This window comes from Lucilia sericata, unplaced genomic scaffold, assembly GCF_015586225.1.
Source record: "Lucilia sericata isolate MDLA Ls3-8-SP2 unplaced genomic scaffold, ASM1558622v1 Contig000978F_arrow, whole genome shotgun sequence".
Lineage (NCBI taxonomy): Eukaryota > Metazoa > Arthropoda > Insecta > Diptera > Calliphoridae > Lucilia > Lucilia sericata.
In genome coordinates this window covers 82875-106719 of record NW_023994961.1, presented here as the reverse complement: position 1 = coordinate 106719, position 23845 = coordinate 82875, and the positions used below count along the sequence as shown (strand labels likewise).

Sequence of the window (23845 nt, the reverse complement as noted above, 5' to 3'; positions counted from 1 at the left end):
TTAATAGATGTTTCTGAATAAACAACTCTACAATAGTTGTAGTTAAGAATAGTATAGTTAAGATTAGAGTTAGTATGATCTAATTCCGAATTCTTCAATCAAGAAGGCACCACTCCTCCTGATGCCGTCAGTGTACACATTCAATACACTAGAGGACGGGTTAGATTTCTGTACTAAATTCCTTTTGGGAATCCAAATAAGAAATTGTTTATAGAAATCACGCAAAGATCAACGTTCAAATGTAGTGATTCAAAGTATTTAATTATTGCTCCTTAAATAAACACTTGTATCATTGTCATAAAGTTAAAGGTTAAGCACTTACGAATATTTCATTTTAATTTTCAGTCAATTACTAAACAACTTAAGGCCCGTAATATTATGATTGTTATAAAATAACCAAGTTAAAAAGTATACATACATATAAACGAATTTAAATATTTGAATTACTCAACATTAAACTTCCCATAAGTGCATTTAAAATTTATTTTTAAACATGAGTTATTTCTTCAAAATTTCTTTCACTTGAACTTTGAAATCCAATGAAAATGTCATTAACTAATATTTTAAACGATAGCATTAAACACAATCAATATACACATGTACTAAACGTATGTATACGTGTAAGTACATGTGTCTAACATTAAACTTTGGAAAAATTCAATTATAATTTAAAATAAATTTTAGTATATCTTATCGCACAGTGTGAGGCCTAACATTTATAAACTTTTCCTCTCTTCCTTTTTTGTTGAAATTATATTCCAGATAAGATAGATTTGAAAAAATAAATAAATTATATATACATTTTGTTTTATTATTAAGTTTGTCCATTGATTCATATTAATCAACTTTATGACATACTCAAATTAATATATTTTTACCGCGCTCCAACAAAAAAAAAAAAAAAAACGTTTTATAATTCATTTTATCGATTGTGTGATAGCACCACAGTAAGTTAAGCATGTCAGTATAAATGTTTTTTTGTAGCAATTATTTGGTTAAATGACAAAACCAATTGCTGTTAACGGTAATTAGTTAACTAGAGTTATTTGTAAGGGTTAGAAACAGTATTTGAGTGATTGTGAATATAAATAAATATACCAAGGTATGGGAAAATATTGTGAAAATATAAATAATTATAATTTTGTAAAAAGATTTGGATATGGTTATAAATTAAACCACTGCATGTTGATGAAAAAGCTTGAATTGTAATTGTTGTAATATGAAAGTTCAGCATTAAGATTATTGGACAAGTCTTGCCCCATAAGCTATAATAGAAAAGTCTTGACTATTATACCATTAATATTTGAATAATCAAATTGCAATGTAATTTATTATTTCAGATTCCTCTTTTTTAAAAAACAAAACGGCGAACACACATTCAACATCATGTCTTCTCTAGAGAAATTAAAACAACAAAGACTGATACATCTATGTATAGCAATAACATTTTTCACATCGGGTTTGTTTATAAATTTTGCCCAATTAATTTTGCATCTGTTATTGAAACCCATCAATATTGTACTCTTCCGTAAGATAATGTACTACTTATGTTACTCTCTATACTCACGTAAGTTTAAACGTAAATCTTTAAATGATAATTTTTACTAGCACAGTTTTTCTCCTTCTAAACAGAATTGATTTTTGTTGCCGATTGGTATTCAAACTCTACCCTCCAAGTTTTCATGGATGCTGATGATGAAAAAACCTATGCTGGCAAAGAAAATGTTTTACTTATGATGAATCATAGTTATGAAATTGATTGGTTAGCCGGTTGGATGTTTACCGAAAAAGTTCATGTTTTGGGCAATTGTAAGGCTTATGCTAAAAAGGTAATCGCATATGTTCCCGTTATTGGTTGGGCATGGAAATTTGCCGAATTTGTCTTCCTGGAGCGTTCATACGATAAGGATAAGGAAATTATTTCTCGCCAATTGAAGGAAGTCTTCGCTTATCCCGATCCTACCTGGCTGCTATTAAATGCTGAGGGTACTCGTTTTACACCCAAAAAACATGAAGCTTCTGTTAAATTCGCCGAAGAACGTGGCATGCCAGTTTTGAAACATCATTTAATACCACGCACAAAAGGTTTTACAGCCAGTTTAGATAGTTTACGTGGTCGTTGTCCAGCTATATACGATATTAATTTGGTTTTCAAAAGGATGCTGTGGTAAGTACAATAGGGCGGTCTATGTAGCACTATACTATAGGCGGCCATGAAATGCACAAGAGAATAAGTAGTGAAAATCTGCAGTAAAGATAGAGGCGGCAGGAAACTAGCCAAAAAGCTTTGGGAAAACAAACTCGTGTAGGGAAGTGCAGCAAAAAGGACGAAGATGGGAAACCAACCCACGAGCGAGGGGCGCCAGAAGGAAACACGGAACCGTACGGACGGCTACTGAGACGGACGGACGGAGACGGACGGACGGACGGACGGACGGACGGACGGACGGACGGACGGACGGACGGACGGACGGACGGACGGACGGACGGACGGACGGACGGACGGACGGACGGACGGACGACGGACGGACGGACGGACGACGGACGGACGGACGGACGGACGGACGGACGGACGGACGACGGACGGACGGACGGACGGACGGACGGACGGACGGACGGACGGACGGACGGACGGACGGACGGACGGACGGACGGACGGACGGACGGACGGACGGACGGACGGACGGACGGACGGACGGACGGACGGACGGACGACGGACGGACGGACGGACGGACGGACGGACGGACGGACGGACGGACGGACGGACGGACGGACGGACGGACGGACGGACGGACGGACGGACGGACGGACGGACGGACGGACGGACGGACGGACGGACGGACGGACGGACGGACGGACGGACGGACTGACGGACGGACGGACGGACGGACGGACGGACGGACGGACGGACGGACGGACGGACGGACGGACGGACGGACGGACGGACGGACGGACGGACGGACGGACGGACGGAAGTAACGGACTTACTTACTTACTTACTTACTTACTTACGAATTCCTTACTACTTACTTACTTACTTTAACTTAACTTACTTACTTACTTACTTACTTACTTACTTACTTACTTACTACTTACTTACTTACTTACTTACTTACTTACTTACTTACTTACTTACTTACTTACTTACTTACTTACTTACTACTTACTTACTTACTTACTTACTTACTTACTTACTTACTTACTTACTTACTTATTACTTACTTACTTAATTCCCATATTTTCTTTGCACTTTTCCAGAATCCTCCCACTATCTCCACACTTTTAAATGGTAAAACCTGTGGAAGGTTTAATGCTCGTTAGACGTATACCATTGGATACTGTTCCCACTGATGAAGCAAAAGCCGCTGAATGGTTACAAAATTTATTCCGTGAAAAAGATAAAATTGTTGATAGCTTCCATACTACCGGTAGTTTCTTTGCAACATCTGGTATAAAAGAAACATCCTATAAATACTATCCCAAACGCTTGTGTTCTCTCATTAATTTTGCCGTATGGGCAGTATTCTCAATATCATTAATTATGTACTATTTGATTTCGTCATTGATATTGCACAATTGGATTGGTTTATCTATTGCTGTTGGTGTATTAGTAACCAGTAAGTACAAATTTATTAGAAATTAAATAAATGTTTTGCTAATTAATCTATTTTCTTTACATTTACAGTTTATATATTTATGGTTAAAGCTATAAACATGTCGAAAATCAGCAAAGCTTCCAACTATGGATCCGAGGTTAAAACTAGCACAAAAAAAGACTAAAACGCACTAGAAAACTATAATAAAGTAATACAACATAACTGCTAGTACATGTACATTACTGCAGAAACCGAAATGCACAATTTCCCTAAAATGTACATTTTATGAATGATAACGTACAAAAAAAGAAAACAACAAGTTATATTATGTTTTTAGTTTCAAACTTAACAAAATAAAACAAAACATCTCTTTATCATTTATCTACTTAAGTTATAATTCTACTTGCAAAATTCTTTATTATCTCTGCGAATTCAATCTTTATTTTATAATATATGCACAGGATGTATTATATTATTAAAAAACAAAACAAGCGTAACTATTACTATTGTCCTTTAAAAAGTTCATTATATATTTATATAAAAGATCTATTATGTATTTGTATATTATAGAAAATCAAAAAAAAAGAGAAAATCTTTATTATGAATAATGACTAGATTTCTAAGATTAAATTGTTTTTTGTATGTATATATTTTATGAAATATATTCCAATAGATTTCATACATTTATTTTGTAAAAGAACAATTTCTTATATTTGAAATTACGATTTTTACTCTGCACTTTTGAATTATATACAAAAAATATGAAAAAAAAAAATCTTAATACAAGTATGTAAATTATTATTAATTTTATAAATTGTTGGCATATAGGGATTAATATTGTTGGTATTCTAATACTAATCTATAGTTTGTTTTTATAATTTTTTTCTTCGCAACAACTTTTTAGATTATATATTAATTATTAAAGTAAAAAAGAAAAAAATATTAAACATCTTAAAAAATGTTGAATATTTTTACAAATTGATTTTTTAATGTTGTCTATTTCTAAAAAAATAATAAAAACAATATTTAAACTGAATTGTTTGTGGGGTTTTAATTTTTGAATGATTCTAATACCTCTACTCGTAAGTATTTTGGGATTTATCATTGACTAGAATACACACGAGACTGTAGATTAGGTTACAGTGCAGAGCCCAGTGTCCAGACTATAGACTAAACTATATGTAGGGCTCATCATAAACTTTATTGCGGAGTAAATTATAGACTGTAGTCAAGACTATAAAATATAGTCTAGACTATACTAATATACCCAATAGCCTAGATTATAGTTCGGACTGTAGACTAGATTATAGTCTAGACTAGATTGGACTACTGTCCAGACTATAGACTATATCATAGTACCATACTATAGACAATATTATAGACCACTCTATTTTCCAGACTATATCCAACTCTATAGTCCAGACTATAGACTACTCTAGTCTATAATCTAGTCGAATCCATCTATCGACTAGATTATAGTACTCGAATAATAGAAATCATAACTTTTAACAAAATAATGAACGAATGTTTCGACATTCTATAGAAAAGTGTCTCCACAAGGTCTTGTCTATAGAAAATATTTTTCTTATTAGTTTTTCAAAAAATTAATAAATATTAATTAACAGTAATTTCTAATAAGAACGTCTAGGATGTCAATCTTGTTTGGTACTAATTATAGCTTTCACCTTCATGAGAAGTCTATGTATGAAGGCCCCAGATATCTGTGAGACCCAAATTTTCAATAATTCCATATATTTTTAAAATCAGTTCGAATTCGCTCAAAATTGGTCATAGCTCCCATATGAAAGTTCCGTTGTTTTAATAAAAGTTATTACACAATCATTTTATATTAAATATGATGATACACATGCTTATAAAATTATAGCAAGTTATATTTCTTCAAAAATCCCGATTTTTAATTACTCGAATCCCTCTAATATTCAATATAGTTCAAAAATTGAAATACTCAGTTAAAAACTTTGCCGGCATAGAGTTGTTTTTAAAATGCCGCCGAAGTCTTTAGTGTTAGACACCGCCGCCGTTAATGTTTGTCGGCACAGTTCTCTGTTTGTGACTTTTCATATATTAGTTTCTCGAAAAAAATACATAATTGAAACGGGAATTTTTCATTTGCAATTTTTATTTATTTTAATAAATATTTTTTGTGTTACATTGAATTCAACGAGTAAATAAAATTATTTTAAAGTGAAACAAAAGCAAAAAACTACATCCATAGTCTGGTTGATATAAAAGAATTTGGAAGAAAAGAATAATATGTGCATTTTGAAGGTGTGTGTGGTTGAGAAAAAATTTTTTTTGGTGACGACCAGACAAAAGGCAAAAAAAAAAAAGAAAAAATGAAAAGTGAAACGTAACAAAAAAATCGGAAAAAATCGAAAAATGTGTAAATAATTAAAGTAATTAAACGAAATTTGTCCTTATTTGCGTGTGGAATATGGATAGAAGAGTAAATGTATCAAATAATTTCATAAAGTTTAAAGAAAAATTCCTAAAATGTATACATCTGTTAAACAAATTTTGTATTGCTTGTGAAATTTCATTTGAATGCAACGCAACGTAACGCAGCGCTGCTGACGTTGTCTTTTTTCTACACACAGATGACTGACAGACATACCGACATACAAATAAACTTTTTTCGTTGGCAATTTGATTGGTTTGTGATTGTATCATAATGTTGACGATGGTGATGATGTTGATGGTGTTAAATATGATTTTGCTTTTGATAGTTTTTGTTGTTTTTTTCTTCCAATTCTATAGACACCTCCCGCACCGCCTTAGAATTATCAAAGAAATCTTTTTTCATTAAAGCCTACGCATATTGGTTAAGTTTTTTAAAGGAAAACTTATATAAATAAATGAAATTTATTGTATAGGACATTTCCTATACATTTCATCCCTTTTTAATAATGTTTTAATAGAATTTTAGTTTTTGTGTACAATTCTTATTAAAATAAAAGAAATATTTAATTCAGCTGAAAATTGCTTTCTTTCATCAGCAGCAGCATACATACACACATAAAATTTTTTTCTATTAATCAGCTGAGTTTTATTTTTCTTTTTTGTGCTTTTACTGTTTTTTTTTTTTCTTTTTTACTACAGCTTGTTGCTCACTCTTTGTGTTATTATAGTAAAAAGAAGAAATAACCATTCATTAACGTCTGACGTTGGCGTAAGATTTTTCTGCTGCTGAGCTAGAAATTGCTTACGTTTTCGAATTGCAGAATTTAACAAAAAAAAAAAAAAAATAAAGAAAAAAACTATTGAAATGTATATTATTATTATTATTAATAACAAAAAAATATTGTAGTAAAAATATTCATACATATTTTCATGTTTATTGAAATTAATTAAGGAATCTCCGGGATTATATTGATTTAAAAGGTGCAATATGTTCTCACAAACTCACTTATACAGTACTGTGCATAATAAAAGCAACACAACAGCATTAAATATTGTTAATTTTTGCTTTCGATTGTACCAAATCTATATTTTTAGCCTCGAGAAAATACTAATCTATAGACTAGAGGAAAGATTACACTATAATCTAAATGAAAGACCAGTCTATAGACTAGACCCTAGAAATGTCATTAGACGAAGTCTTATAAAAAGCACTTTAAAGTTATATTGAAACTACTTTTTGAAGAGCTTTGAACTTTTGTTCCTTTGAGGGATGTGCTTGATTATTATGTGTTACAATCAGTAATAAAATACATAGTACCAAACAGGTCATTGGTGTACCATTGTACTTTTAAAGGTTGAATTGTATCAAAAAAAGTATAATTGTACCAATGTGGCAATATTATTATGCGTTTGCCTTGATGTTTGTTGCAACCAAAAATTATACCCACTTTAAAGTGACTCCACTACAACAAAATAATACCTGAATAATTTCGCAACTATGTATATTTTTAAGATATTTTCCAATTTATAATTCTCATTCTATATGAGATTTAGACCGAATCTTCATTCATGTTCTTTTTAACCATGATTTACTTTTTCTTGAATATAGTAGACTGAATGTAGACTGAATTGTATCATCAAATATGGATATTAATATTGGCATTGAATTGATTATGGGGTTGGTTATTATTGACTGAACCACATGACGGAGGGACATCGTGTTTAAAGAGTAAGAGTGATACTTTGAAGTTTTACAAAGAGAATGACAAAATCAAAATGGAAACGAAAAATAGAACTTGAAAATATGCAATTCTAATGCTTATGTTCTTAACAATAGTGTATAAATTATAATTGCTTTATATTTTCCTAAATATTTTATACAAAATTAATCATTAATATCACAACATTATATACACAAACAACACAAATATTGATGACACAACAAATAATTCATTTCAATTGTTTTAACGATTGTAAATATTGTGAAGACAATGTCATCACTAGTACTACATACACGTAAAAGCGAATAGTTATTTCTAAGAAGATTGTGAAATTTGGAAAGTTTATATGCGAAAGGAGTGGATTTGAGCGTTATTCGATTTGTTATCAGGTTTAAAATGTTTAATTTCATAATACTTTTCGAATATTTTTACGAAAAATATAAAAAAGTATGCCATTACTAAAGATGTTTTAAAAGAAAGTATCATTATGAAATTATGAAGTCATGTTGAATTTTGTGAAAAAAAATGTGCAAAAATTTTCGGAGGGAAAAGAGCAAACGAAAAAATTTATTTTCAATAATTATATTATTTTAGTTATATGTCCTAGAATCACGTATTTTTTATTATTTAATATGACGAGATTATAGTACATGTATATTGAAATCATCCAAGTTGGTAAAAATAAAAAACTTAAATGTTTACAGAAAATATAAAAGTAACAAGTGTTTATAGAATCTGGGACCCTAGTTTATTTGTTATACAGCGATATTAACTAATCGTACCGAACTGGATGGCGTGGTTAGAAGTGAGAATGAATATCGGACAATACAGATGGCTTTCAAATGCCAAAACATACCACAGCACGTCTCGACATATTAAATACTTTATTAGTCAATAGATTATTCATTAAACGTTTCTATAAACTAGACTAATCCATAGACTAGCTCAGAAAATACCCATTTGGGTAGTCAAAGCGCTAGTCAATAGATTAGTTCATACAATTGTCCATAGAATAGTCAGTCAACTCGTTAATAGATAAGTTAATCGCTTAGTCAATAGATTAGTTCATAGACTTGTCAATATACTAGTCCATGAACTTGTACATAGGCTAGACCACGGACTCCTCAATTGGCTAGTCTATATAATAGTTTAGTTCATAGACCATGCAATAGATTAGTCTATAGAGTAGTCAATTATCTAGTCAAAAGTCTAACCCATAAAATAGTTCATAGATTTGTGAAAGAGTAGAAAAAAACTAGTCAGTAGACTTGTCAATAGCTTAGTCCTAGTTTAGATCATTGACGAGTAAGTAGAGTTGTCTAACCCCATAGATTAGTTAGTAAACTAGTCAATATATATAAAATCTATAGAAAATACCACAGAAAATGGCAAAGGCATGGACAAATTTAAATTTTCCATTCTGTGCCAAATATTACATTCTAGAAATAGTAATCAGCCGGGAAAAGGTCAGGCTGGGGTAGTATTACGCTTTCATATCTAGAAGATATTTTGGGCGAGAATTGGTCTCGCTTCCAAATGAATATGAAACGTTCGGTATATGGTTCTACGGGATAGTCTGGCCAGATATCAACATAAAATACTAGATAGGACCCCTTTTTTCTCCTACATTTTGGTTTATCGTAATGAATCCAATCGCTGGAATGTATTCTATATAAGCTTCAAAGAAAACTGCCCGCCATATGTTATAAGTTATACAATATTTCTAGTTTTTTTCTAAATTTATAAAAAACTTACTACGTTAAGTTACAAGAAATAATTATTTCTTATTAATTTTCGACATCAAAGGCCATAGTATTGATCTGAGTCGTTAAAGTGAAAGATGCCTATAACTTTTAAATAAACTACCTAAATCAGTCATAATAAAAATAATAATTGATGTATTTTCTCTTCTTATCTATAGAATGCCGTTTCAGGCGCCTTCTTGGACAGAATTTTATAACTGTCCTATTTGTGAAAATGAGTTTTCCACAAATCAACGTTTACCAATAAGTCTAGGTTGTGGCCACACCATATGTCGAGTATGTTTAGCTACCGTATATAATCGTCAATGTCCATTCGATCAGGTAAGTGATTTGCATCCTTTTAATATCGGATTTTAAGAATGAGATCGAATAAGTAACAAATTAATAAAATAATTTAAATCCTAATAATAATAATCTAGATAATCTTTTAAAAAATCTAATCTAACGTTGACAAACTTTAATGTTTTGTTTGCATTCTGGAAAATGTTATAAACAAAACACTGTAAAATATTGAAATATTAAAAAAATAGCAACAGATTGTCCTTAAGAAAAATGTATATTTATTTCGATCTCATTCAATATTTTTTCAATATATCTTAAACTTATTTTATTTCTTATTATTTTCCTTCTATAGACATATATATCAACAGATGTTGATAATTTACCTATAAACAATGCTTTATTACAAATACTTAACTCAGGGGATGGTAATGATAATGGAAATGAAGCATCTAATAATTCCACTGCTACTAATGCAACAACTTCCAACAACAACAATAATAACAACAGCAACACCAAGAATATCAGCTATAACAACATTAATAGCGCCAACAACAACAACAGCAGCAGCAGCGGCAACAATAGCAAAACGCTTAATTCGAATAGTGACAACAATGAGGCGACAGCTGGTGATACCGAGATGCCACCCAGTGTTCGTAACTTAAAGCCAGAAGATTTAAAAAGTTATAAATATTCGAAAAAATGCATCGAAGAACTTGCCCAGTATCTCAAATCCTTTGTTACAAATAGCGGTTGCACTTTATTAACGCGTCCAATGCTACGTAAATTAGTCACTTTGGTAAATTGCCAGCTGGTCGAGGAGGAGGGTCGTATACGTGCGGTGCGTACATCACGTTTTCTGGGCGAACGCACTGTCACTGAATTGCTGTTACAACACCAAAATCCCCAACAATTAAGTTTGTGTTTGTGGGCGGCAGTGCGTTCTCGTGGCTGCCAGTTTCTAGGTCCTTCTATGCAAGAAGAAGTGTTGAAATTAGTGTTAATGGCTCTGGAAAATGGTTCTGCTTTATCGCGTAAAGTACTGGTTATGTATGTTGTCCAGCGTTTGGTTGATAAGTTTCTGCCAGCTTCTAAGACAAGTATTGGTCATGTAGTTCAATTATTATATCGTGCTAGTTGTTTTAAAGTATCGAAACGTGATGGCGACTCATCGCTGATGCAGTTGAAGGAAGAGTTTCGCGATTATGAAGCCTTACGGCGAGAGCATGATGCTCAAATTGTACAAATTGCTACTGAAGCTGGACTGCGTATAGCACCAGATCAATGGTCATCGTTATTATATGGCAATACATCTCATAAGTCGCATATGCAGAGCATATGTGATACTCTGCAAACGCCTTCGTCATTCTCCCAATCCATACAGGAGTTGGTCTTAGCCTTGCAGCGCACGGGTGATCCAACAAATTTATCTAACATACGTTCTCATCTCAAGCATTTGGCTAATATAGATCCATCACTGGAAGGTCCTCCCCCTACATGGGAAGATGTTGAAAAGGCTTTAGATGCTGTGCGTCACGTAGTATTGGGCTTAGTTAAGTTCATGCAATTTCAAAGCAATCGTAAAGTGCAAGATTTTCCTGTACCACCGGTGTCTGCGAATGGAAAGTATAAAATAAGTTTGTGCCGGGATTACACGGAAAGACGTATGTGTCCACGCGGTGCGAATTGCACCTTTGCTCATTCGGCAGAAGAACGTCAAAGATATCGGGCAAAACATCGACGGACTGGAACTGTTGAAAAAATCATAACACGTCCAGCGACTGCCACTTCAACGGCTGGTGTGTCGGGCGCCAGTGGGTCAACGCAAACTGTGGAAAATATGAAAAAAGAATTTTCACCCAATCCCAACTCACAGCCAAATCAGTCAGTCAATACCACGCACCAACAACACCTTAACCAAACATTGGGTCATTTGCACACTAGTCCCGCTGATATGGTCAACTCACCCATTAAGGTTAAAACTTCTCCCATGCGAAAATACGCCAATAATGATAACCCGAATAATGGCAATATAATGCGACCCAATTTGATGGATCCTCAATTTGTTGGTGATTTATCGAATACTACTTCACCGCTTCATATTCAAGGTTCAATAAATGCTCTACATGCGAGTCCCATTCCTCCGGGGCATATGTTGGGTCTTACTGCTCCCACGCCTATAGTGAATGTACCACCACTGCATCAACAGCATCCTAGTTATGAAAATATACCCTTCGGGGCGCTGAATTTTGTGGGTGCCGGAACAGGAGGAGCCGGAGGAGTTGGTGGTAAATTTGTACGCATGCCAACAATGGGCACGAGTTTGCCGCCTCCACCACACATACGTCCACCCAATCTAAGGGGACCCATAAGTAGTACTGGCAGTGGGGGAGTACAAGGACTTTCGCCTAGATCCTCAATGCATAACCCCATAAACATGACCACCGTTGTAAACCCACCGAATTTACAGGGCACAAATTCCAATAAGCCGCCATCGAGTCCTCTACATAAAAACCTCTATAATAACTCAAACATAACAGGAGATTTTTACAATGTTCCTTCATATTTTGGCAATCCCACTCCCGAGCGACAATTGCAGAAACCGCCCCATATGCCAGCCCCCACAAATCCTTTGTGGGACTCGCAACAACATCAACAACAACAGCAACAGCCGCCACAGCAACTACAACACCAACAACATCCACAGTGCCAATCATTGCTAAAGCCTTCAGATTATCCTCACACAAACCAACATCACCTTTTGTTTTTGCCACCGTCAGCCAATCAACCAAACGATTCCAATGTATTCTTTGATAAAAACTCTTTGGACTTTAATAAGACTCAACAAACATCTAATTTAGATGAAGCTGTGCTACAACTCAATGAAAACTTTATGTTCAAAACAACACCAAATAATTTCTTGGAGCCGAACAGTGGTCATCCCTTGAAAGATTTAAACAAAAAGACCAAACCACACATGTTTTGGCACACAAATCAATTGCCAAATAATGCAAATTTTCCCAATTCAGTTACTTTGAATAGCAACAGCAACAACAACACTGGCAATCCCAGCAGTAATAATAGCAATAACAACAATAACAATATGCATATAAATAATGGAGTGGTTAATATAGAACCGCCAACATCTTCTTCCCTATTCCGTGATAGGGAAAGTTTTGTACGCTCAGATTCTATACTAGATGACGATGCAGCCACTTTTGATGTACCACCCACATCAACAGCGGCACTAGGCAATAAATATGGTCCCATTTGTCCCATGTACAAAGGCCTTAACACCTCAACATCACCTAATAGCACAACAAATTCTTTTGTTGGTTCTTGGAATGCTTTGATTTCTCCAGAGAATGACAAACAGTGTAGTAGTACTACTAATAATCCTAAGGATTTATCAGTATTCTCGCTGAACAATAATGACAATGCATTAAATATGCAATTCGAAAGACATTTAACTGATTCAACGGATTTGACTGTTCCTGCCATGGCTGCTGCTGCATCAGCTCAGACCTCAACAGCATTTGATAACTTTAATAGCGTAGAAGCTGCCCTTTCAAAATTATCATTGAATTTTTCCAATGATTCTCGAAATGATCAACAACAACAGCTTCAGCAACAACAGCAGCAATTAACACATTTCGAATATGATGCTTTGGATCATATTTTGGGTGGTGTTAATAATATGGGAAAGGTAAGGTGACTAATTAAACATAAAATTATTAATTTTTCTTAAAATGTATTATTTTTTTGTAAAAGTTTAACTTTTATTAAAAAAAAAAAAAAAACATTTTCATCTAATTGCAGAACGACGAATTACTTTGGAATAATGCCAGCGTCAATAACAACAACAACAGCTCAAAACAGTCAACTATGAATTTAGGTTTAAATAGCTTTTGGAGTGATAGTAATACAACAGCTGCCTCACAACCTGTAACACAATCCTCAACCACAACTTTAATGAATAATAATCTACAATTAAGCCAACAACAACATCAACAACAACGTTTGTCACACAAACTAGACGACACCGAATTGGATATCACCGAAATTGTAGATAAAATTTTACCCTATGCTGATGATAGTGGCATAAAATTGGACTAAAAATTACAAGAACAACAACAAAAAGGTAACAAAACAAAAATATGAAAATACTTTTAGAACATATAAATCTACAAAATACACCGCTTAAAAGAAAACAAATCTCTCTCTTTATATAATCTTATATATATTTATTATATGTATGTAAATGTTATAGGTATGTGTGAATGAGTGAGTGTATTAGCGTTTATTTTCATTTGCAAAATTTTTAAAAGTGATACCAGAACTAGTAGAAGGAACATTTAAACTTAATATTTTTCAATTTAAGAGGCTTGGGTTCTAATAGAAAATGTGTTAGTTTTTTTTTCTGTGATTTTTTTTACTATCTCCTCCTTCTACTTTGTGGAAAACTCAAATTTTCAACACAAAATGTTCCCAAAAAGTGTCATTAACAAACTGTGACAACTTTAAGTTGTTTTTTAATTTAATTGATGATGATTTTTAGAAAAAGAAAAACAAAATTGAAAATTATGAGATTGTAAGCGTTTAAATTAGAAGTGTTTCTTGTCTGTTTTTTTTTTTTTTTTTTTTTTTGAAAATATCTAATTGTTTTGTTAAATTCACAAGTTATTGCAAGTTTTATTTTGTAAGTAGTTTATTGTTTTTAGTTTTAAGGGTGCAACCAATTTTTTGAAACGATATTATAGCTATTGTTTTTATTATTGTCATTTTAAATAGAAATTATGTATATATATGATTATATACAACTAAAAATCTAAAGGCATATTTTTATTTATTTTTTAAAACATCTAAACATCCATCCTAATAAACGAATTGAAAACTCTATAACCGTACGTGTGTGTGTGTGTGTGTTGTGTCTAGGAATGTTTGGAGTTTATTTTTCGGCGAAAACTAATTATTATTACACTTCTTATTACTTGCCAATAAGTATTGAAGAAAACTCTTAAAGAAATCTTGCAGTAATAGGTATTTTTATTCTTTAAATATTTGAGGTTAAAACTAACATATTAACTAAACAGCTGATTAATTAGATTTTTCTAAATGTAATTCTTTAGTATACTTTGTTAATGTTGTTATAAATAAAATTGTTGTTGGTTTCATTAATAACTCCCAAGTTTTTTCAAATTGTTAAAATTTTTTTATTTAAAAATTGTTTTCATCATATTGATGAACTTTAGATTTACCACAACAGCAACGTCTATGAGATCTTCGTTCAGTAGCAAAACGATTTCCAATCATTTAATGATTGTTACAGCAAAAAAAAAAAAAACAACAACAATAGTGATGGAACATTTTTCATCACTTTAATTTGAATAAAAATAGAAGATTTTAACTTCTAGGCATTAAATGTTAGTCAAATTTTTAAAACTTATTTTAGATATTTATAAAACAAAAAACTTTCTCACGTGAGAACAAAATTACCATCAGCCAATCAACCAAACGATTCCAATGTATTTTGATAATTACTCTCTGGACTTTAATAAGACTCAACAAACATCTAATTTAGATGAAGCTGTGCTCCAACTTTAACTTTAATAAGCCTCAACAAACATCTAATTTAGATGAAGCTGTGCTCCAACTCAATGAAAACTTTATGTTCAAAACAATACCAAATAATTTCTTGGAGCCGAACAGTGGCCATCCATTGAATTTAGTCCAATATTAACGTGGTATTGTTTTATAAAGTTTATGACCCTTTACACTGCACTTTAAAATAATACGAAATCGTTTTCGAATGAATCTTTAAACAAATCTATAGTACTTTAACAATTTGGAACAACAAAAAGAACGCTTATATCAAACATACTTTACTGAAGTTTCTAATCAAAGAAGAAGAAAGTTCAGATTATATAGGTATTTGCTTTCCAATAAAGAATGAACGATCTTCAAAATTTTACTACAAAAAATCTAGTTTTAGAAACCATGTTCTGTACCTATTTTGCTTTGGCGTTGAGACCAAAGATTTTTGTTTTACTCAAGCATTATGGATCTGACACAAATTCGTTTCATAGACGTTTCTTGAAACGGTTCATTAATCAAGGCGGCACCAGTTCCGGACAATCTTTATAGAACAAATACTCTTTCTTAAATCATTTTTTGTAAGCAGTTTAAAGGGTTTGATACAAATCTGAAGTGGTTCTGATTCTCGTACTAGTTTCAGAACAAGTTTATCATACCTATTATGCATTTCGATTACATTTCTGCATTCAGAAACGAAATCATAAAATAAATGCTTTACGATTGTGTTTATATTGCATTACGATCGTAGTTAAATACATATTAGGGTTATAACTTTTATACAATTTTTGGAAATTTTAAATCGGACCTATCCCTTTCAAATAGAGCATAGAAATATATAAAGAAATTTTCTGCAGCAAATGTGTCAGTTTTAGATATTTACTCTAAACAAAATTTTAAACTTTTTAATACAAAACTGGAAATTTTCCACATAAACTACTGTCATTGTTTGACCACGACGTTTAAATGGAAAAAACGCAAGCAATGGGGCGGCGGTTTCCCCCTCCCCTTTCAAATTTAGCTCCCAAACATGTAGATTATACTTTTAAAAATTCATGTATATTTGTTTGTGCATGATTTTAGAAAATATATTTGCCGCGAAAAGTTTTTGCACTCAAATGAGCCGAGAAAAATATTTTCGTTATTAGAAAACTACTGGCTATCATGTAGTGATAGGGCCTAATTTTGGTTATAACCCTAATACAATCGTTTTTATAAGTTTTTATTTTATTGACGGAGAGTCGAATCGAAATGTAGAATATCAATGTTGCCAAACGGAATAGGCACAGCCTGGAAGACGCTACATTGATTATGCAACATATTTTCTTTCTAAAACGGGATATGGAGGTCACTCCCTACAGCTCCCTTAAATTTAAAACCAACTTTGTAAATTACAATATAGTCATCCTCAACAGACAATTAGCCATTCGTAGTATCAACTGTGAATCTTTTATCAGGAAGAAGTGTAGGGAAGCAGTAATCAATGAACGATTGTAAATTTTCATTTAAAGATTTCAAACCTTTCACACAAAGACACAACACATAAACACATAAGGGTTATAAAGTTCGAAGGCATAGTGATTTTAAGGCGCAAATAAATAGAAAATTTTAGCTTATTATTATTTGTTAAAAATATAAACAATAAATAGTATCTCCCTTATCACCAACTAACTAAAAGAAAATTCTCTATATGAAAATCTTTCAGTTCTTTATATACATACACACACACACACACACTAAATACATACTAATAAAAACAAATTAAAAAATATAAAAAAAAAACAAAAGTAAAAAATATAAATAAATAACATTTAAAAATTATTATACATATATTTCTTAAAGAAATTTAAATTACGCTATTGTGCGAATGTTAACTATTACAATTTAAACTTTATATACATACAATTATTATTATTATTATATTACCATGATGATGATGATGATAATGATGATGATTATATAAATATGTTTATTAACTAATAATATCTATTGTTTTTATTTTGATGAAATGAAAATTGTAAAATTTGATATATATTTTTATAAAATCGATACGATGATATGTTATTATATGCTATTATATATATACTATATATAAAATATAAACAAACACAACTAAAACAAACAAAAAACAAAAACGTTTATTATATATATTTTTACTAAAAACAAAAATAATATTAATAATAAAAATAACAACAGCAACAACTAATAGTAAAAGAAATTTTCTTTAATTTCAAAAAAACAATTAAAAAAGAAGTTACAAACCTCATTTATTTGGTGTGGTCTTGAAAAAAAATATGTTTCTTATTATAATTATTAAATGTATGTTTTTATTTTAATTAAATCTACTATTTTCTTTTTTTAAATTCATATAGTTATTTAAGTGTTTTATAAATATGTATAATACATACATATATATTTATGTATGTTTATAAGAACAAAATTTAGCAAAAAACAAAAACAATTATTAAGAAAAAAAAAAGAAATACTAACTCTTAACCTCAAGTTCACATGAGTTTTTTACATGTGTTTTTAAACATTGAGTTTAATTTTTTTAATTATTATTTATTTATGTTAATTTCTAGTGTTATCATTAATCATTAATTAAACCCAAAATTTAAAACACTACAGTTTCCAGTCTTTTGTTAAACTACTACACACTTACACACAATTATGCATAGTTATTAATTTGTAATACGATAAAATGTTTATTTTTTTATTTACTTTGCTAGTTGTTGAAATTTTAGAAAAAAATGGTCTCTATATGTTTGGTTAAAGAAGTGTTAAGTTAATTAATTTTGAAAATATTTTAAAAACCACATTGCAGATAAGCTGAACCACTGAAAAGTAAATTTCAGGGGAAAAAATATTAGTAGAAGTTTGAAACCCACAAAAAATTCTCAAATTATTTACTAAAAAATGCTATAATTAAGACTTTTTTTGGTGGAATATGTAAATCACTTGTTTTATATGATTTTGTTTTAAAAACCATAGTTCCTCTCTTGTTCATGAACACATCTTTACTTCAATTTCAGAATAATTGAGGTATCTAAAATCTGAACAACCCTTCCACAGTGTTTTGCCTTTTCAATGTAAAAATTAACAACAGAAGCTGCCAAAGTTTTATTATTGTTGTTACTATACTTTCTAACTAAAAAGAGCTAAATTTTTACTGTCTTTCCTTTTGGAAAAAACCATACATCCCTCACATAAAGTATAAAACTGATCTGAGGATTTAAAGAAAAGTAAATATTCTGATTTTAACTTTATTTTGTCTAATTGAAATTGTTTCCATTTTTTGAATTCAAAACCAAAGTAAAATCGAAAGCAATTGCAACTTTAAAATGTGCTAACAATTTCCGTAGCAAATGTCCCCATTATCTGTTATGTTCGACTTCTTCTTTCGGCCAGCTGGTGCCCAACAAGCTGTAGTCAATCCTCTCTAAAGTGCCCTAATTGTAGAGGAAACTTACTCTGAAGCGATCTGTCTGTAAGCAAGTTCCTTATCAGAGAACAGTGCTAACTTCTGAGTGTCGTTGTTATCACCAAAGGAGTCACGCGACAACACCAGAAATTATCGCCATTTAGTTCAGTCAGTACATGTCACTCATGCTCAACTATTCTGGCATGTACATAGGTACATAAGGGTCACGTTTCCATACCTTATACTGCCTAACTCTCCAACCGTAACGTCCGCAATGTTCCTACCTCTATCGAGTTTAAGTATAACGTCCGTCCTGCGTCTTTTCTAATCCTTCTATGTTTTTATGTGACGGCATACGTGGATTGTGCAACTAACTAATGAGTATAGACTATACTAGTCGTGGCTGCAGTCTTGAATATAGTTTGAACTTTAGTCAAGACTGTAGTCTATGCCATAGTCAAGACTATAGTCTATACCATAGTCAAGATTGTAGTCCATACTATAGTTTAGGCTATAGTCTATACTATAGTCAAGACTATATTCTATACTATAGTGAAGACTATAGTCTATACTATAGTCAAGACTATAGTCTATACTATAGTCAAGACTGTAGTCCATACTATTGTTAAGGCTATAGTCTATACTATAGTCAATACTATATTCTATATATTCTATACTATAGTCAATACTATATTCTATACTATAGTCAAGACTATAGTCTATACTATAGTCAAGACTATAGTTTATACTATACTCAAGACTATAGTCTATACTATAGTCAAGACTATAGTCTATACTATAGTCAAGACTATAGTCTATACTATAGTCAAGACTATAGTCTATACTATAGTCAAGACTATAGTCTATACTATAGTCAAGACTATAGTCTATACTATAGTCAAGACTATAGTCTATACTATAGTCAAGACTATAGTCTATACTATAGTCAAGACTATAGTCTATACTATAGTCAAGACTATAGTCTATACTATAGTCAAGACTATAGTCTATACTATAGTCAAGACTATAGTCTATACTATAGTCTATACTATAGTCAAGACTATAGTCTATACTATAGTCAAGACTATAGTCTATACTATAGTCAAGACTATAGTCTATACTATAGTCAAGACTATAGTCTATACTATAGTCAAGACTATAGTCTATACTATAGTCAAGACTATAGTCTATACTATAGTCAAGACTATAGTCAAGACTATAGACTATACTATAGTCAAGACTATAGACTATACTATAGTCAAGACTATAGACTATACTATAGTCAAGACTATAGACTATACTATAGTCAAGACTATAGTCTATACTATAGTCAAGACTATAGTCTATACTATAGTCAAGACTATAGTCTATACTATAGTCAAGACTATAGTCTATACTATAGTCAAGACTATAGTCTATACTATAGTCAAGACTATAGTCTATACTATTGTCAAGACTATAGTCTATACTATAGTCAAGACTATAGTCTATACTATAGTCAAGACTATAGTCTATACTATAGTCAAGACTATAGTCTATACTATAGTCAAGACTATAGTCTATACTATAGTCAAGACTATAGTCTATACTATAGTCAAGACTATAGTCTATACTATAGTCAAGACTATAGTCTATACTATAGTCTATACTATAGTCAAGACTATAGTCAAGACTATAGTCAAGACTATAGTCTATACTATAGTCAAGGCTATAGTCTATACTATATTCAAGACTGTTGTCTATACTATAGTCAAGACTATAGTCTATACTATAGGCAAGTCTATAGTCTATACTATAGTCAAGTCTATAGTCTATACTATAGTCAAGACTATAGTATGGTTGTGACTATAGTATAGACTATAGTCTATACTATAGTCCATAACCTTGATTACAGTTTAGAGTATAGTAAAGGCTATCGTATAGACTATAGTCCACACTATAGTCAAGACTATAGTTTATACTGTAGTCAAGACTATAGTCTATACTATAGTCAAGAGTATAGAATATACTATAGTCAAGACTAAAGTCTATACTATAGTCTATGTTATTGTCAAGACTATAGTCTATGTTATATTCAAAACTATAGTCTATATTATAGTCACGACTATAGTCTATACTTTAGTCAAGACTACAATCTATACTATAGTCAAGACCATAGTCTATGTTATAGTCAAAACTGTAGTTTATGTTATAGTCAAGACTATAGTCTATGTTATAGACAAGACTATAGTCTATACTATAGACAAAACTATAGTCAAGACTATAGTCTATACTATACACTATACAAGACTTTAGTCTATAGTATAGTCAAGATTATAATCCATACTATACTTAGTCTATACTATAGCCTATAATATAGTAAAAATTTCTATTAATTTATAAAATTAAACGAAAGCTTTGTTATAAAAGCAATTGTATAAAAATTGTATAAAATCCCAATTTAACCTTACATTTCCAATTATCAATTCTATATAAAGACCATTTTTTTCTAATAAATAAAGATTTTCAAATTGTTAAAGTTTTAATATTAATTATTTTCATCATATTGATGGAATTTAAAGAGAATTATGTAAAATATAAACCCAAACGAAAAAAAAAATCACAAAAAGTAAACATTTTGTCTTAACGCATACTAAAAATAAATATTGTTTTTATAAACATTAATTTGCTCGGAAACAACTCTTTATATTATTATTATTATTATTATTGTAACTATTAACACAAAGCTAAGCTTTTTTTCATTTAACGCCTAGGGCATCATAAAACGAAAACCTCAAGAATTATTTTTCTAATTTTGCTAAAACCACATTTTTAATTGAATATTACACATACAGTTTTTTTATTATTATAATTATAATAATAAACAATCTTTCAATTAATATTTACACATATGCATGTTTGTTGTGTCACTAGATTCTATATTATTTTTTGTGTAAATAAGAAGATTTCTTTTTTTTTAATATTGGTTTGAAACAAAATTATGTTTAAGGGAAGTTTTTAAAGATATTTTTGCTGTAATGTTTGAAAATTTGTTGAAAATATTTAAAAATTAAGTTAATATTAAAAATTAAATTTGTTTTCAATGAAATTGTTAATTTTATTGTGTTAATATTTAACACTTTCCAATTCTCGCCTTATTAATCATTTCTAAATTAAGTTTTAGATTTTTTGCAAATATTTTCTTTAGTCTTTATTATAACAAACTGTATCCATCACATATTAAACCCTTAAACTAATTTGATTCGAACAAATATTAAAAAAAAGAAACCAAAGCAAAACAAACACACATTTTAACCGTGATTTGTTAAATTATTGTTAATTAAAAAAGAAATATCTTAAAAAATCATTAAGTACCTTCAAGCTCAAGCTTAACAAAACCGGTAAATGTTATTTACTGTGAAATTAGAAAACAAAAAAAAAGAAAAAAAAAAACAAACTATAAACGGGCTGTTTAAAGCTGCAACATACGTACTCCCTCCTCAACATTGTCTAACAATCGATATAATTAACAAATGGAAAATGTCCCTGTTTAAAATAACATCTCTGTCGTACTTAAATTTTTGTTTTTATTAAACAAAATTAAAAAAAAAAATAAACAAAATGTTATTTAACATTTTGTTAACAGAATTTTCTTTTAAATATTTGTTTTCAGGGAGTATGTACAGCAGTGATACAGTTTATTATTATTAATTTTTTTTAACTAAACCCAATGGGTTCATACCAAGAGAAAGCAAAGCCGTTTAATTAAACATCAATATATATTTAAATAATATAAAAAAAAAAAATATTTGTATATCATTAATTTCATTATGAAGATTTTTTTTTATTTTTATTAAATAAATTTAAAAATCAAATTAAAAAAATATTTAATTAACTAAATATCTTTATAAAAGGAAGTAAATAAAATTAAAAAAATAAAAAAAAACAAATGTATAGAGCGTATTTATTATGTATGTACATGTTAAATAGGGAAATGCTTATTTATTTAAATAAAACAAAATAAACTATACTTATATGTAAAATATAAAAAAAAAAGAAATTGTAACAATTTTTTTTATTAATTATTATTTTTTTTGTTTTATATAGCCAATATATTAAATTTTGTTATTTTTTTTTTTGTATTCATTTATGTGAAATTAATTTAAAACAACAAAAACTCAATACATAATTATTACAATTATTATTATCAGTTATTAATTTTATTTAAAAAAAAAATCTATCATTATTTTATTCAGAATTTCAGGAAATTTTATTTCTTTAATTAATTTTTATTTATAGTAGTTACACACGTTGTGTTTTTGTATCTACTTTTATTCTATGCAAAGTTTTAAATTATATTTAAAAGTAATTTCTTTTTTGTATTTTGTATTAATTTTTAAATAAATATTATGTTAATTTAAACACGAATTTATATCAATTTTTTTGTTTCTTTTCTTATATTGTTTATTAAGTATAAAACATTTCTAAGGAGTTTTACAAGACAAATTTTATTTGAAATTCAAAAATGCGTATACAAATTTATAAATGGAATTTAAAATATATCTTTTATTACTTAAAAAAAGATGATCATATTCAATAGATAAATAATGTCTTTGTAGTATCTTCTGAAGAAACGGCCAAAGATATCAAATTTAAAACATACTTGAATCATAAACTTTTGAGGTTAGATTACAGTTAGCATGCAACGGGAATTGGTAACACAACGTTACTCGGACGGATTATACCTCGACCTACCGATTAAATAACTTTGTCTCTCTGGTAGACATCATGACAAGCCAACCTCTTTATATATTTTGAATTCAAAATCAATATTAATCCGAAAACAATCGCAACTTTTAAATGTGCTGTCAATTCCCTTATTATCGACTGACTTCGTATAGGGCTCTACAATTGAAACAAGAATTCGACTTTTTATATATTTTTGAAAAGTCAACTTTGTTAGGACGAAAAAATCGACTTCGACATTTCCCGACAAAAAGTCGCTTCTTCGATTATTTTAAAGTCGATTAATAGATCCCTACTTCGTTATTAATGGATAGACAAGACACTTT

At 30.3% G+C, this 23845-nt stretch overlaps 2 protein-coding genes across 4 annotated transcripts; both read left to right on the top strand.

Moving 5' to 3' along the window:
- The first annotated feature begins 928 nt into the window (after positions 1–928).
- Positions 929–4383, top strand: LOC119609415 (1-acyl-sn-glycerol-3-phosphate acyltransferase delta-like). The gene is given in 7 exon segments (XM_037964175.1): positions 929–947; positions 1341–1567; positions 1633–2145; positions 2148–2167; positions 3260–3292; positions 3294–3618; positions 3687–4383. Coding segments are annotated over 6 exon segments (1167 nt in total). The 5' UTR covers positions 929–947; positions 1341–1386; the 3' UTR covers positions 3782–4383.
- Positions 4384–5650: 1267 nt separating this feature from the next.
- LOC119609425 (roquin-2) lies at positions 5651–22673 on the top strand. 3 transcript variants are annotated; one of them, XM_037964188.1, is made up of 5 exons: positions 5651–5886; positions 9661–9823; positions 10137–13487; positions 13601–13922; positions 22447–22673. In XM_037964188.1, exons 2-4 carry the CDS (start codon positions 9662–9664, stop codon positions 13895–13897), a joined length of 3810 nt encoding a protein of 1269 aa, XP_037820116.1. In that variant the 5' UTR covers positions 5651–5886; position 9661; the 3' UTR covers positions 13898–13922; positions 22447–22673. The 3 variants fall into 3 exon arrangements, with proteins under 3 accessions (XP_037820116.1, XP_037820114.1, XP_037820117.1); XM_037964186.1 differs by lacking the exon at positions 22447–22673 and having other exon boundaries at positions 13601–17328; XM_037964189.1 differs by lacking the exons at positions 5651–5886; positions 22447–22673 and adding an exon at positions 5969–6014 and having other exon boundaries at positions 13601–17328.
- Positions 22674–23845: the final 1172 nt, after the last annotated feature.

Excerpts from the sequence above, each read along its gene's own strand:
- LOC119609425 (XM_037964188.1), top strand. The coding sequence starts at position 9,662 with ATGCCGTTTCAGGCGCCTTCTTGGACAGAATTTTATAACTGTCCTATT. Across the intron at positions 9,824-10,136 it reads GTCAATGTCCATTCGATCAG|ACATATATATCAACAGATGT; the intron begins GTAAGTGATTTG and ends TTCCTTCTATAG. Across the intron at positions 13,488-13,600 it reads GTGTTAATAATATGGGAAAG|AACGACGAATTACTTTGGAA; the intron begins GTAAGGTGACTA and ends ATCTAATTGCAG.